This window comes from Camelus bactrianus, chromosome 3 (genome assembly GCF_048773025.1).
Source record: "Camelus bactrianus isolate YW-2024 breed Bactrian camel chromosome 3, ASM4877302v1, whole genome shotgun sequence".
Lineage (NCBI taxonomy): Eukaryota > Metazoa > Chordata > Mammalia > Artiodactyla > Camelidae > Camelus > Camelus bactrianus.
Genome location: NC_133541.1, coordinates 28,948,868 through 28,965,850, shown reverse-complemented (window position 1 = coordinate 28,965,850; position 16,983 = coordinate 28,948,868). Strand labels below are relative to the sequence as shown.

Below are 16,983 nucleotides of genomic sequence, written 5' to 3'. Positions count from 1 at the left end.
AAAAAGTTAACATTTTAATGTACATCTCATTTTTCTCCATACATAGACATGTAAATATTTCATAAAGTATACTTTTACTTTGATATGTATTTTAAGTGTTTATAAAAAGAGGGAACTTTGTAATCTCTTCCTTGATTTACTATTTTGAACATTATTTCCCATAATGGGTCGTCATTTTTAAAGGTTGCAATAATTTGCATCATCTCTACCTTTGGTCATTTGTTTCCAATTGTTCCCTATTGTTAACGACTGCAATTAGTTATCTCCAAATATTGTTTGTTTGTTTAAACAGCAAAAAGAGCATTGAAACAAAGAAGGAATCCAGGGCATTTACTCGGCTAACTCATTATTTACTGAACATTTATTTATGCTGGACACTGCATTAACTGGGAGCTGGGAAAAGAGAGGTAGTCAAGGCAGTATCTCCACTGCTAATTAACTTCCAGTTCATGGACTAGAAAAGACATCCGTTAAGGAATAGGAGGCGACACATCACTTACCCCTCTCTTTAAAGTTAATTTTGTTTAAAAGAAAGTTGCTGGATCAGGGGCCAGGTGTATCTACATTGATTAAAGTCTCTACATTTAATAATTGTTAGGTTCATCTATAAAAATATTAATCCACAACATTTTCATTAGCCACTGTTTCAGGAGCTACACAGACGGAACACCCGGACACAGCCCTCAGCAGCTTCTCCTCAGTTCCAGGCAGAGAAGAAACCCTCTCCCCGGGCCTCCCGGCGGCCGCGCGTGCGCGAGAACAATCCCACCCACCACCAGGGACCACCACCCTGCACTCCGACTTCTGCATCCCGTTCTCGGGTACTGCGCCAGGCGGTCAAAAACAAAACTTCCAACCGACCACTTCCACTTAGAGAAGCCAGCCTGGCTGAGTGTGGCTTTGAAGAGCAAGTGCAAGGCTGTAAGTAGCACAGTGGTCAGAAGGAGGTTGGAAAACAAACTTTGTTACACGTTAACTTGGTTGGAGCAAAGCGACTCTAGGAAAGATTTAGTTACGTTAAAACTGCGCAGTTTTTTTTTTTTTTAATAAAAATCGTTCTACTTAATGAATAGGAAGAGGGGCTGTCTATCTCAGGGCTTGAAAACAATCAGGAGAATCATGCAGGATGGTTTCAGCAGGTGGCCAGCCCAGCGCATCCCTGCCTCCTCCCACCTCGCGTCGGTTTTGACTACGGTTTCCGCGGCGGCTGGAGGGGAAGCATCTTCCACGCTGCAAACTCACATCAATGGGATTCCCCTCGTGGGAAATGCCCCCTCCCGGCAGACTTGCTCCGGGAAGGCCGGGCGCGTCGCCGCGCCCTCTGGCTCCAGGACAGACGGGCGGGCGCGCGCGACGCGAGCTTCGTCCAGACCCCGAGTCGGCACCGCGCACCCTCCGAACTCGGGGCCGAGCCGGCGCCACCCGCCGCCCTCCGCCTACCGCCGCCGAGGGGCGGGGGAGATGCCGCGGGGGGCGGGCGCGGCGCGCGGGGAGGGGAAGGGGTTCTCGCGCGATTGGGCGAGGTTTCCGGTGTTGTGACTGAAATCCGTCAATATGGCGGCGATCGGCCGCGGCCGCTCGCTGAAGAACCTCCGAATACGAGGTAAGTCTGCTGCAGCCCTCAACCCCCGCCGCCCGGCGCCCGTCACCCCTGCACTTGCCTCCCCTGGCCCTGGACTGGGGGAGCGAGCCGGGGCGCAGGCTGGAGCTAGGGCTGCCGCCGCTGGCCTGGGAGCGAATCCTAATTGGGGCTGTGTGTCTGTTTCGCGCAGGGCGGAATGACAGCGGCGAGGAGAACGTCCCGCTGGATCTGACCCGAGGTAACGCGGGGCGCCGCGGGCGCCGGCGAGATGTCCTACTGGGGAGGAGCCGGGGGCTGGGGGCCAAGGGCCGGGGGCAGGGGCGGGCCCCGCGCGGGTCCCGCGGGGGTGCGGGAAGCAGAACCCGAGCCCCGCCTGCCGGCCCGCGGGAGCCGAGCCCGGGGCCGTCTCCCCAGCCCCATCCCCCTTCCCGGTGCCCGCTTTCGTCGCCCCGAGCCCCTCTCCGGGCTTCTGGGTGCTGCGGGTGCCGGGAAACACCGAGCGGGACTCCGCGGAGCCGGCGACCCTCAAGGGTCTCTAGACCCCCGAGGCAGTGTTGTCCTCCTATCCCGGAGGAGGATTCGTGCAGCCGAGTCCCGGGGGCGGCCAGAGTAGGGTAGAGGCTGTTATTTAGGTTGCCGGAGGATGTCTGAGGGAAAAGCGACCACATCCTGCCCTCCCCGTCCCCCGGAGCCGAAGCCGGACCTACTCGGTCCTGGCTGACTACGTGACTGCTTTTCTCTTTGCCCACCGCCCTGAGGGACCCTTAGCATTGATAACTCCGTAGTGAAACCTAGAACCCGTGATTTTTGCTAAGTGTCTAGTTTACACTGTATTTCCCTCCTGTTTTCCTTTCCCGGGCCGCTGGAACTGTAGTTGGCAAAGACCGCCCCCTCACCCTCGCTGCAGGTTCATTGTTTACCTTCTGCAGGGGCGATGGGTTTGTTTACACCTTCGGAACTGGGTAAACCCTGGTTATATATTCTTAAAGACCTAATCCGGTTACTGGCCAGTATATCTTCTATCAGTCACCATACTGGAGTTTATTTCGATGGTATCTCGCTGAAGATTTAGTGGTTATATACAGGGTTTTTCTTTTCTCTTCCACGGTAAACAAGATTTGGTCTATTGATTCCGAAGAAGTCGTATTTCACACCAGTTGCAGTGTAAAGAGTGTAACCTGATTCAGCTGTACAGAATCAGTTTCCTTTTTGAGATCTGAAAAACACTTTAGGAAGTTACAAAAGTCGTTTTAAACATTCTCTCAGTTTTTTAGCCTACGTTTTACTTGACGTAATGACTTATCTACAGTATTTGTTAGACGCGGGCTCATTGTTGAGGCTAATCTATAGTTAAAGCATAACGCGTTCTCTGTTTTATTTTGTATATCATAATGTAAGATTACTGTTTTATAAACTAAAAGGCTAATTTTCATTTAGCTACAAGAGGACATTTTTGTAACTTTTTTTTTTTGAAAGTTCAGGGACTGTTTTGGGTGAACTGGGTCCTTTTACAGGCAAAAGAGTTTCTAAAATATGATAAGGGCTTAAGTAATAAAAATTGCAACTAGTTAGATCACTAATGCACTAAATTAGAACATTTTTCAGCAGATAGGGTTTGACTATTAATGTAGGAAGATGTAAAAATTTTGATTTTTGTGTAACACTTTGGAAACTTGACCGTGTATAACACACATATGAAAAGCCTATATGAAATATATGTTGGAAAAGATTTTGTAGTAAATTTCCTAACAAAATAAGCAAAATTTCCACAGGGCTCAATATAGCACTTGAGTTCTGTAACAGATGTAGTTTTAGTGATTTAATTTATATACGTGCATATATGTTTTAGATAGATCTTGAGTCTAATCTGTACATTAAAAACCTACTTAGATGTGGTGGTAGAAATAAGTTATAGTTGTACTTTAAATTGACTTTACTGAGCTCCTACATATAGTGGTTTCTGTTTGGTGTCAAAATTTTGGATAGTAAAAGCTTATGTACAAATTTGATTTGATATCTTTGGTTTACTCCAGTTTTACTCAAGTACCCAGATAAGTGTATATTTACTATTTGAAATGCTGTATTTCCTGAGCATTTAGTAAACACCGTGTTTCTGGGATAATACAAAAAGTGCAGAAAATGCTTTTTCTGCTTGTCCTGACGAAGTGTATTTCAGTTTAGAATGAAATATACACAGCTAATTGAAACTGACTGCAAAAGCAATACATGATTAAGAGTGAGAGGGTATATGAGAACTAGATTCTAAATCGTAAGGAAGTTTCGAATAAGAAAAGTAATCTCAGATTCATTGTATAGTGACTGTTGTTTGAGAAATTGCTATTCTGACAAACATTTCATTGTTAAAAGATGGCTTGTGGATCTAACATGAAGATTCTTGAGGAATTAAACTTCAGTAATCATTTGAGAACAGTGGCGCAGTCTGGGTTACAGCTAAAGGGCAGCTGTTTGTGGATTGGATTACGGCATGTTTTAGATAAAGTTTGGGTAACTGAAAAACATTGTGTTTAATGCAGTGGCAGTATTTGCTCTCATTCTCATTATTTTTATGTAACTTTTGAGAAATTTATTGTTTAGCTGTTTAGTAAAGTTCATTATGAAATAGAAGCCATTGTCATTGTAATTCCTGAAGGAACCCTCAATATATAATGAAAGAGAGCAGACTGTAAAGTCAAATAGTTCTGAGTTGTAATCTCAGCTGATACTTAATAGTTAGGCGATTCAGGGCAGGTTACTTGACCTTGATTAACTCTTGGCTTCTTCAGCTCAAAAAAAAAAAAAAAGATTAATTTCAAGTTACTCTCGAAGGTTGTTAAGAATGTGAAAAATAAATGAGCTAGTGCTTAAAGTACTCAGCACAGGACCTGATACTTTGTGAGTGATATTAACCAAATGTTAGTTGCTTTTGTACACTATGAAATCAAAATTATATCACATTTAAAATATTTCAAATGATTGTTTTGAATATTATAAACTTGTTAATAAGGAATTATGGTATTAAAGCTTTCAGTTTTTTGAGACATACTGTTAATTTGGTATAGTCTATCTGAAGTAGAGTTCTTTTTTTAATTTATTAAAAAAGCTTCAAAATAGACAAAGTTAAATGTATATAAATATAATGAACTGCCATGTATTCCCCCATCACTTAATTTGTTTCCTTTCTGCCCTCACTCCAACTGTGATTATTTTTTCTTCCAGTTTAATTGAAATAGAATTGACATACAGCACTGTGTACGTTCTTGAATATAACAACTGTAAAAAAGTAGTATGTGACATTACTAGTATTAGGTCTAAGCAATGAATGACCTGTTATAGTACCTAAGATACTGTTTCCCCTAAGATATTTTATTTAATAGAATTTGGAACTTTTCTCCCTGATTCCAGAAATTTCCTGGTAGTAGTGACTTGGAGCTTGACTAGCCTTGCAGACTTCTTGAAGCCCAGGAGAGTTTTAAGGTTCTTCGGTTTTCATATTGATGTTAGTGCTAAGGCCTAAAGTGCTTCAGTTAAAATTGTTTATGGATTAATTTTGATCTCGTTCCGGAACCTCATTGTAGTAGATCTGACAGTCAACTTACTGGTAATTGATGCTTTCAATTCTGTTCAGAAAACTGCTCTACTTATCATTGTGAAAGTCCCTCATATTTGCTACTGATATAATTAAATACTCTCTGTTTTGCATGCCAAAATTTATTTTGAAGCTGAAATGCTTCCCTTAACCACTTCCACTGCAAGGATAGTCTATTTTATCGGTCTAGGAGTGCATCTTTTCCTGGTACTGAATAACTTGAAGAGACACAGAGTATTCCTGTGTAAGCCCTTCCTAGTATAATTTTATTGTGTTCAAGGTGAATTCCCAGGACATGGAAACACCTATGTTCAAATACAACTATTAGAATATGATTTATTTTTAAGTATTGAGTTTTATATTTTTTGATTATCCAACTTTTACTCTTCCATTAGTAGGAATAAAAAAATTGACTGCCTTATTTGCTATTTAATAGTTAGAAAAGTAGGAAGGTTATCTGAATGATGCAGATTTGAACACTGTCTTTTTGTTTTTTGATTTCTTCCAGTTAGATTACTCATGTTGTTTAATCACTCACTTCAGTTAGACAAAACAAACATTGACTGTCTTATATATATTAAATGCTGAATTAAGTGCTGGAGGAGTAGAAGAGGAAGATGTTACTCCCTTTTTAGGAGTTTACTGAAACAAACATGAAGAAGTGATTGCAATATGGAACAATAAGTAATCAAACTGTACAAGGAACAGAAGTAGCCTACAGGAGAGAATGATTAACTCTTTGTTAGGTAGAGGATCAGATAAGGCTTCACAGAGGGGTTGGCTTCTCATAAGAATAGTGGTAAACATAGTGGAAAGAAATGTGGGCTCTCAAGAGGATATCCCACTCCTTGGGAAGGGTAAAGTCTGTAGGAAGAGGAGCTGCTCTGAGGGCCACTGATAGAATCTAAGATGATGAGGCACTAGACCAGGGTATTAGAGACAGAAATAAAGTTGAGTATATATCGAAATGGAGGAATCAACTAGTTTGTTTTCAGATTCCACGACTTTGGAATCCTCCTGCTGTGTACAGAGAATGTTTATTTCTTTATTAAGAAGATAGAATCTCTCTAATGTGAATTCCCTTGTCTTCTTCTGTTTGTGTTTCACCTGTACTTAACCATCTGTCTCCCTGAGTCAGAGAATATAGCATCTCTATTCATTTCCAAGGCAAACCTGGAAAGGAATTTTATGCTCCTAATACCATTTCCCCTAAGGTTCTTTGTAGAACTAAGATCTCTTGCTTCTTCATTTCTTCCTTCCTTTACCTCAGTTTTCTCACATTTGGCAAACATTTGTTGTAGTCTTCATATGGAGCAGGTACTGTGCTAGGCATGGGATGATGGTGAGAAATGTGGAATGGTGAAGATAAAGATTTCAAAACAGTTGTTTTTTTCTTTGGCTCTACACTCAGAATAGTTTATCCTCACTCCACAGCTTTCTTCCTTAACTGGTAGTCGTGTAAGCACAGCTCTCTCCCTTGTATTGAAAATCCTTTCTTAAAGGATGCTAGTAAAATGTTTTACCTCATGTAAAATTCATTGGCATTTTTAAGCTCCCCATTCTATTATTAGTACTACTACTGTATTAATAGTTTTGTTCTAGGCACTGAAATATATTATTTTACTCAATCTTCAACAACTCTTTAAGGTACTGTTATTATCCTTATTTTACCTTTGAGGATACAGGCTTTAAAATTCTAATGGACTGAAACTCAGAAAGATAAGTAATTCAGCCGGGTCACAGGGCTAGTGGGTGATTAACTGCAGATCGTGCACTCCTGATTCTTTTCCCACCGCTCATGCTGTTCCTTTTCTGTTTACTGGCTGGTCTTCTAGCTCTTTAAGCAAGTGTGCCCTAAGATTCTGTCCTTGATTTTCTTTTTTCTCTCTTATTGGTGCTGTCTCCCTGGGCAACCTTTCCACTCATGGTTTCAAAATCCATGAGTTGAGATGGTTACGATAATTACATTTTTATTTAGACGTTTTCTTCTAAACTTGCAAAACATATTAGCATATGTGCCTCATCTCAGAGTCGTGGTGTGTAAAGTTTTGCACCCGGGGCATACTCACTTTTCACTTTCTAGGTACCACCACCACCATCCTCTGTTATTCAAGCTGAAGACCTACTGCTCATCCTCTTCGTTCATTTGCCTTGTTCCTTCAGTTTGCCTCTGAAATATCTATTGAATCCAATCGCTGTTTCTGTTCCCATTGTCATTGTTCTAGTTCACATCCTTATTATATCATTTGGATGATAGTAAAATATTCTTTTCTCTCACCCTTTTTCACTCTTTCTGCTGTGTGATTGCCAGGATTATCTCCCTGAAACCTAGATCTGATCTTCTCATTACCATAAGTTAAAAGAAAAAAACGCTTGCACACTCACTAACTCTTTACAGTCTCATTTTTGCTCATAGAATAAAGTCCAAATTCTCTAGCTTTGTATTGAAGGTGTTTGATGATATATTCCACAATTACTTTCTTCTGTACTATTCTCAATCTATCTGCCTCTCTGTGTAGTTCACTTGTGTAACACACCTCCCTCCCTTCTTTACACACAATGCTTCCCAAAGAGGGTTGGGAGGGTTTGCTGTCTTAAAGCACCTACCTTCCCATTCCTATTCTTTTCCCTTAGAGATTGTGTTATGCCCCCAGTTGAGAATCCTTGCTTTAGTCAAAGATGACTGTTTGTTATTCCTTGCACATGGCATGCAGTTTCTATTTACTTGACCTTGCATAGGTTGTTTTCTCTGCTTATCATCCCAGTGGGAATTCATTGCTTCCTCCTTTACTTTTCCACATCTTTGTTTATTCCTTTTTAAATATCACTTACCATTGCCTTATTTAAGTTCTTTGTTCAGTTCTTCTCTCACTAGATCTTAAGTTTCTTCTACAGCGTATATCATGTAATTATAACCGAAAGAATTATTGTAAGGAAAAATGGAGAGATGAGAAAAGGAGTACAGTATTAAGGAGAGTAGAAGTAAAAAAGTATTTTAAGTTTGCAGATCTGAGGGACAGTGAAAGTGATGGTGCCATGAAATGGAGAAAACGTATTAGAAGAGATGATAATGAGTTCAGCTTTATAAAGTGAATTTCAGGTGATTATACAGAGATGTATAAGAGGCAGCAGAAAATGCTGAAATGGATGTTTTTGTGGTTGTTCTGAACTTGTGATCTGATTGTTAGCTGCTTAGGGCCTTGAGAGAGGGAAGAATGTAAATGGAAAAAGAGCTGAAGATTTGAATGTTAGAGAGTAAGCGGATGAGAGTATATGTATAGCCTAGAAATCAGTAAGAAGATAAGGGCCAAAAAAAAGAGAGGCCAGTTAAAAATTAGCAAGATTATGATCTTTGAAGCCAAGAGGAGTGTTTTGGGTTGAAGGGACTGCCAGACTATTGCACTGAAGGTGGGGTCTTCCTCAACTCAGTTCTCTTCCTTGACCTGAGGATGATTTTGGCATGCTGTTTAACCTCTCTGGGCTTCAGTTTCCTGATCTCTGAAATGCATCCTACTTTACATGCATAGCACTTTCACCTTCTGTTTTTGTGATTCTCGGATATTACCATGTTTCTGGGATATTGAAAGGTTAAAGAGGAAGCCACGTTAAGTCACTTGTTAAATTACTATAAGAAGGATTCCCATAAACAGCAATGAATACATGTAGGAGTATGGTGTTTAATAGCACTTTAAATGTAAATTATAGTCAACTCTCAATTTCCTTTTAAGTGATCATCTGCAGTGACTTGCTGCCTCCTCCCCCTCCCAGGTCTCAGGCTACTGAAAATAGGGCTGTGAAAAGCACAGTGGGGTGAGTGAATGGTTTGCATGCCTGTGTATCTGTACCTCTGACTGTCACCAAGCTAAATGCAGTCCACTCTCAGTTACCTGCACTTAAAAAAAGGTGAATAACTGTAGAAGAGTGCTTAATATATAATCTAAGTAGCATTATTTGTATGAGGCTTGGGAAGATTTTGTATTCTTTCCTCCCCTACAATAGATTGATGTATCTTTTATTTGAGTTATTAGCTTCAGTTTTTATTTCCTAAGCAAGTACTCTTAGAATAGTGGATGTAAACAGGCTAAAATATTTATTAGGTAATTCACATATGAATAATTGAGAGTTGACTGTTAATGCTTTTTGAATCATCCATTGTTTTGTATTATCTGTGCTTTTTTGTTAGTGTGGCCAGGTTAAAGTTGAATAGCTACTTTAAAATTATGCTGCTGGATGAGTGTACTTATAAAATTATACAGATGCCAAATTAAATTGAGAATAATTATGTAAAACTAGCTAAATATCACATTCATATGTTCAGAGTCCACATTCATATGTTCAGAGTCATAGGGCTGAAAGAGAACCTAAACCTGAGTACATTCTTAAAATTCCTCTTATGTAGTCATCTAGCCAGTCAGATTGCATCGAATGAGCAGTGTGCCTGGTAATGATGAAATTTATATAAAATATAAAATTGAGGATATGCCAAGACTTCAAACATACCTGTTTAAGGAGTCAATTGAGTTTAGTAAGAAATGTAGAAAAGAATTTTTTAACCTTAATTACCTGGATTTTAAAGAATCTGGCTCATTCAATTACTTTGCCATTTTTTAATCTCAAAATGTTGAAGAATTTGGATTTGTATTGGTTTGTTATCATCAGTCAGCGTATTTCTGCTGAATGTATTATCAGGTTAGTAAGTGTTAATGTGAATCAGGAAGGCATAATTCTTGGCTTCAAGAAGTTTACACTGTAGTTAGGACATACCTATATCAGGGCATAATAGAAGACAGTAGTCTCTTATGCACCTGCCAGTTATCTTTATAAAGGAATCAAAAACCTGAGGAATTCAGGAAAAAAATGGGAGATAGGTAAGGAAGGACCTAGGAGAGAAGACCTCATTGAAGTGTTGACACCTTTGAGACCTTTGCATAAAAGGGTAGTATTTGGATAGTTAGAGCTCTGAATCAGTGTTTTAAAAATTGTACTTCATTTTGTGAACTAACATATTTCTGTCATATTACTCAGTATTTGAAGATAATGTTGAGAAAAAGTTGATGATGAGTTCTGTGTATAAGTCTCTTAACTATTGAAGACTGATTATATTTCAAACTAAGGGCTTTTTAAACCTTTGAAGGTAGTTCTGGACTAGACTGAGAGATTTTAGGCATATTGTGAATTAATTGTGTGCTTGTGACGATGAGTATATAGATGCTTGGCTGCATTCCAAACCCAAGCATAAATTATTTTTTTTCTTCCATTGTTTTGTAGTATATGTGTCTCCTTTCCCCTTTATTAATACTGCATGTTCAAAGGGCTCTATAAATTTGTATCAAACCTGTTTCTAGATGTATGCAATTTGGAAATAGAGACTATAAATGGGATGAGTAATGTTTTTGTTATTTCCCACGTTAAAATGACCGTATTTTCTGATTTCAAAATTGAAACGTGTGGCCTGACAGTGAGAGAGAATATTTAAAATTAAGATTATTTTGAAAAACATGGAATGTTTCATTGCCAAATCCAGTCACCCTAACCAGCCCTTTAGTTATATGGGTAAAGGATAAACAGTGCTTGGAAAAATTAACACTTGATTAAAGGAGCAGAAGGAAAGTTGAATTGCCCTTTGCAGGGATTTTAGTAATTTTATTAAGAACCCAGTGTAATTTCATGTGTTTCTTATAATGAATAAATAGTGAAGAGACACAGAAGCTGTAAACAAAGATTGCCAAGTAATTTACTTTTAGTTACTGAGAAGAAACAGCTTGCCAGATAAAAGTGTATTTACCTGGTTTTAGATGTATGTACATATACATTTTTATCAGTAGTTTCATACCCTGAGAAATCACATCTTAAAATATTGCTAATTATTTCCATGCTTAATGTTCATCCCTTATATACTGAAACTTTTAATTGCCCTGTTTTTTTCCTACTCATAATTCTGTATAATACACTCCTTAATCTTCACCACACCACCATCACCACCAGCCCCCTCCCCCAAGAACAAAAAAGAAAAAAGAAAAACTGAAGGGAATAGAATTGCAGAAAAAATAAGAAGACTCCAGTGGTTGGAGGTAGGTGAGCTGTGAACTCTAACCTTTAGCTATATGGCAATTTCTGTGTGTGTGACCAAGTGGCAGGTGGAATATTGTGGAACACTATTGAGCACATGTGTTACAGATAAGATTTTAGTCATATCTGTCACATATGATATTAATGTAAAATCATGATAATACAATATTTGAATACATATAGTTATTTTTTTACCTTGTTTATTTAGAGTGACTTGTGGTTTTATTTTATTACTGCGGGTTGTAACTTCTAGTGTTATCTTTGAATGCTATAACTTGGTACAGAGCAGGTCAGATTAATTCTTATGTCATATAAGATTTCATATGTCATGTAAGAATAATTCTTAACATAAGGTTTTATAACTTTTGAATGAGTAAACTTAGATTAGCATAGTCTTAAAATGTTTAAATCACTTTTTATATTTTAATAAACTTTAAAGTAGCTTTTTTCTCTTTTGTCATGGCTTTCTTATGGGAAAATTCAGTGTCGTGTGTTCATGTTTCAAAATTGTTTTGAATATATAAATGTATATTATTATGTTCCCTAGCAAAATAGAAGAAAATTTTTAAAATGCTGGTTAGTTTTCAAAAGAAGATAAAAAGATTAAGAGATTTGAATAAACTATGGCATTGCCTTTTGCTATGTTATTGTTTCTTCTCATAGTTACTTTGTTAAGAGTTTTGATCTAATTTTTTTGAGTCCTTGGAAAAATTTTTTACTTACATCAATAATTATTCCTATATTGTAAAAGTGCCACAGGGAAAAAGTGTAATTACTTTTAAAACAAGTAATTATATTTCCACTGAATATTAACCTGGAATACTTAAATATGAGTAGATTTGGGGGAAGTATGTGTGTATATAAATATTATGTCTGTTTTTAAGCATATTTGGAAACTACTTTAGAAATTTTTTTACTTTTATTGTGCTGTAGAAACTGGACTTACTAATACTTTATGGAAAAAAAGGATATATAGGTTGTGATTATGAAGAGTTAAGGGACCCTACTGTCAGTAATGTATATGAACTATAGTGAATAAACTTGATGATACATACATTGAATTTTTATTGCCATCTTTTGGAGTGCTTACTTTTTCATTCTGATTGTTTTCCAGATAGGTTATTGCCTCACAGCATAGTTCAAGGTAGATGAGGTATGACTTGATAAAGTTGTTATATATGTCCACCATATGGATAGTTAGGATTTATATAGAGAGAGATATTAAGGCACAAAATATATTGAGATAATAAGGTACAAATATTGACAAAATAACATGCTAATTGCATGATACACAGACAGTGTAGCACTGTAGCTAAGGGCCTGAGCTTTGAAACCAGGCAGGTCTGGATCTGAATCTTGACCTTGCTTCTTAGAATTTTTTGACTTTGGACAAACTGTCTTCTGAGCAGGTTTTCTCATCTCTACTGGAGATAACATTTATTTGAGGAGTGAATGAAATGTTTGTAAAATGTTTATTACAGTTTTGGCATATAGATATAAACAGATATTAAATGTTCTTTATGTGGTCATTTAAAGCAAGATGAGAGAAGGGAAAGGTAAGTGTGAGCTGGAAAAATAAAATGGGGCATTGTTTCAACTCTGAATGAGTGGATGTGGTTAAATCAAGAACAGTAGGGCATGAGTAAGACATGAAACATTTTACTGAGAGGAATAATAAAAATAATAGAATTTTAGTATTCATACTAGATTTGTAGGATAGGGATATTGTAGGATAGAGGGCCTTGGAAACTATTGATGTTAGACACTTTTTTTTTTTAACATGTTAAAATAATATAGTGAGAGATCAGTAAATGTTATTTATGGTTTTTAGCTGATAAGAAACATGGATCCAAAAATTGTCATAAATTTACAGTTCTGTGGGTTTAAACACAAATTGAATACATGAATAATCAGAACCCAGAGCAAGAATCAGAATATTGTAAAACCCTAGAAGTTCCCTTTTTGTCTGTATCTGGGCACTACTTCCCCCACCAAGAACACCACTATTCTGACTTCTAACACCATAGATTAGTTTTGCCTGATTTTGATCTTTGTACAATGTACTCCTACAGCATATATACCCTTTTGGTATCTGACTTCGTATGCCAGGTACTAAGTTCTATCATTGTGTGTTATATAAACTTAAAAGTTGTTTTAATCCAAGTCTGCTTATGTGTGTCAGTTATGTCATGATGTGTGTGGATTTTTTTCATTTGGTTGGGCAGTGGATCTATATGAGTAAATGGAGTTTGGAATAATTACAGTAATTCCCACTTAAAAGCATTTTTAAAAATCGTTTTCTGAGTATGTGTCTTTCAGCCAGACCTTTTGGCTTAATAGGTTTTAGCCACTAACACATCTAAATAGATGATTTTTTTCCTTTTTTTTTTTTCATAATGCTGTTTAAAGAAAAAGCCTAGATAATCTGATCACCATTAAGAGTTCAAAGCTACAAGTTAGAAAGAAAGTTGGAAAATTAGAATTCCAATTCAATAAAAGTTTTGTGATGCCCCAAATTGCTAAAATGATTACCAAAATTGGCTAAGTATTTCTATGGTGAAAAAGGGAGGATGATAAACATTTCTTGGTCCTCACTTCAGTAATATTCTCCTGTGGAAGACCTCATTAATAGTTATAGTGTCTGTGTGTGTTTGTTTCTCCCTCTTTCACTTGTCTTTTTCAGTTTCTCTCATTGGTTTCTATTTCTCTTTTTCTATTTCTAGTCTTTGTTCTGGTGACTCTTTACTATCATAGGATGTGCTATGGAAGTGGACTACATTTTTCTTTTCCTGTACTTGATAATGTTTTATATTCTTTGATTTAAAATAAATTTTATTTATTTATTTTTTACTTAATCCTTCATTGAATTTTAGTGGGTTTTTTTTCCTCTCTATGAGTTGGTGATGCTTTGTTAGAAAAAGATTTCACTGCCCATCTCTTGGTGCATATCCCCAAGAAATTAGAACTGAGTATTGCATAGGAAATTGACTAAATACTTGAAAGCATCCTGGCAACATGTACTTAGCATAGATTAGTAGAATAAAGAACATTTTACTTATTTCAATTGCAAAAGCAAGAGTAAATGTGAAAGTGAAACAAAATATTGAACTATGCTGAAGGTGAAGAAGTTTTAATGAAGTACATTTTCTAAATGTTGTTAATTTAAAAAAACTAGTGTTCACTTCATTTTAAATATTCAAAATATTTTAAATTTTTATGCATCTAATCTTTGGAAGTATGGGAAACAATGAGTTTGGAATTCCCTGAAGGTAGGAACTTTTAACAACCTTGGAAGATTCTTGCTGATTCTGAGTCCAGGCTATTTAGTTCACTGGGCAGATTTAAACTCAGTGTGGATTATTAGCTACCCAAAGAATACTTGTTTTTAGTGGTAAATTTTGAGTGATTGCTTGTTTGATTCTATTAATTAGGAGGGCAAAATGAAGTAAATTTATATTTTTAACCATGTTTTTCAGGGTTATATTACTTACTGCTCTTGTACATAGTGGTACATATTTTCCCCAACTGTTTTAAATGATTTCTTCTAGAATAGAAGTGAAGTAGTATGATAAATTGTTGGCTATCTGACATGATCAGAACTTGGTCTAAAGTTGTAACTTGGTCATGATATTTTGATTATTAAAACATTACAAATATGAAGGATTTATCAAATGATGTGTTTTAGCTGATAGTCTAGAAATTACATACTTTGAAGTAGGTGTTGTTTTCCTTCTAAGTACTCCTCTTGGAAAGGCATGTCCTTGTTGTAGTGGTGATGTCACTATTCAAAACATTTAAAAAATTATGCTTCTGAAGATCAGTAAAGCTTATGATATAGATCTTTAAGTTGCTGTTTGGTTTGTCCTTTGGAATGAATTGGAGTTTCGGAAATGGTTAAATATAAATTGGGCTCAAATGTAGTGAGAATTCATTAATTCATTGATTCATTCACTCATTAATTTGAAGAGAATTCATTGAGCACCTGCTGTATTTTTAGCACTGTATTAAATACCGGAATATGTGTGACAAGATAACTTTTGTAAAACATATGCAACCGCTGTATGTGATGTCTGCCGTTATAATCTAGTCCCCAGCTTCCTCTACAACCATTCTCATTTCCTAACTCTTTTCTTTTTGTTCACTGTATGTGGCAAAACAGCCTCCTTGCTGTTCATTCCTGCTCATATTCTCTTTTCAGGGCCTTTGTACTTACGTTACATTCTGTCTGGATTTTTCTTCCCTCAATCTTGGTGCGCTTGCTCCCTCACTTCATTAAACTCTGTCCAAATATAACTTTATTAGTGAGGCCTTCTCTGATCATTCTTATCTAAAGTAGCCCTCTGTCTTCATCACTTTCTATTCTTTTATATTATTTTCTTGCATAGCCCTTGTCACTACTGCTAATTATGGTATTATTTATTATTTGTCTCCCTAGAATTTAAGTTTTGTGAGGACAAGCACTTTGTGTTGTTCACCATTGTATTCTCAGTGTCTAGAACACCCCCAGCACAATATATGGTGCTTCATAAGTATTTATTGGCTGAATAAATAACCATCAAATTTGTGTCTAATTTGAGGGCTCCTGATCAATTTCTTCACTTCTTACTCAACACCTTAACTATATAGTCACTAATATCAGGCTTTTTGTGTTTCAAACTTGATAATTATCTTACTATTCTAAAAAATCTTTCTGTATTTTCTATCTGGGTTTTAAGAGCAGTACTTTAATGGGTCAGATCACCCAAGGGGACACCCAGTCGACATCCTAGCCTCATTTCTTGTCCTTATTTTACACATCAAATCTGTGACCAGATGATAATGAATTTATTTCTGAAATACTGGTAAGATCTGTTTTTTCCGTTTCTCTTGCCATGCCTTTATTGAGGCCTCATTTTCTTTCCTGGGTGATTGCATTGGCTTCATAACTGCTCTCCCTGTCCCAGTTCTGTCCTTTCCCAGTCTACTCTCTTCACTCTAGCCAGAAACAAGTTTTTCACAAAGTTAATTTTCTCAGCAGGGCTGAATATCTTCCTTCTTTGGGCTTCTATAGTATATGTTACCTTTCTTATACTATTGCTGTAATTTGTTCTCTCAGTCAGAGTTGATAAATCTTTATTTACCTTTACTATGTGCTGAGTAGTACTTTCTTTTGCTGGTGATTCAAGGTGAAAAGCATTGAGTCTCTGCCCTTGGGAGTTTATGTTCTTGTAGGGAGAACACAGACAGTAAACATGTGAACAAAGAACTTCAAGTATGAATAAATGCTCTGAATAGTATAAAGTTGGTTATATGAAAGAGAGTTGACTATTGTCAGAGAAAACTTCTTTGAGGTGGTGATTCTTAATTGATCCAGGACTAACGAGGAGGCACTAAGTGAAGATGTAGGGGCAAAGTCTTCTAAGTAGAAAGAAGATACAATACAAAGGCTCAGAGATAGAAAAGATCCAGTTTGGTTAGTACTTGATGAGGGAGAGTGGAGAATATGAGTTTAGGGGTGTAGGCAAGAAATAGTGTAGTTGAGGTTTACTGGTGTGGAACCTCAAAGCTGAATCTGAATAAGCACTAGGAGTTTAGAGTTGGCAGAAACTTTAGAGATCACTTCATGTAGTGAGACCTAAAAAAAGAAGAGGGCTTTCTATATACTAAAGGTAGATCAGCTGTTATTATACTTTGAGGAGACTTACAACAATATTAAGAAGGTTCCTTGAGATAAACTAGTCAAAACCCCCCTCCCCTTACCCTTTGT

The 16,983-nt window shown here is 37.2% G+C and overlaps 1 protein-coding gene across 2 annotated transcripts in view; it reads left to right on the top strand.

Annotated features, from left to right (window-relative positions):
• The first annotated feature begins 1,513 nt into the window (after window positions 1–1,513).
• Window positions 1,514–16,983, top strand: part of RICTOR (RPTOR independent companion of MTOR complex 2) — a 102,183-nt gene continuing 86,713 nt past the window's right edge. For both annotated transcript variants that reach the window (XM_074357295.1, XM_074357286.1), the window contains exons 1-2: window positions 1,514–1,603; window positions 1,773–1,820. In XM_074357295.1, the coding sequence (XP_074213396.1) occupies window positions 1,555–1,603; window positions 1,773–1,820 (97 nt within the window). In that variant the 5' untranslated portion in view covers window positions 1,514–1,554. The remainder of the gene's footprint in view (window positions 1,604–1,772; window positions 1,821–16,983) is intronic.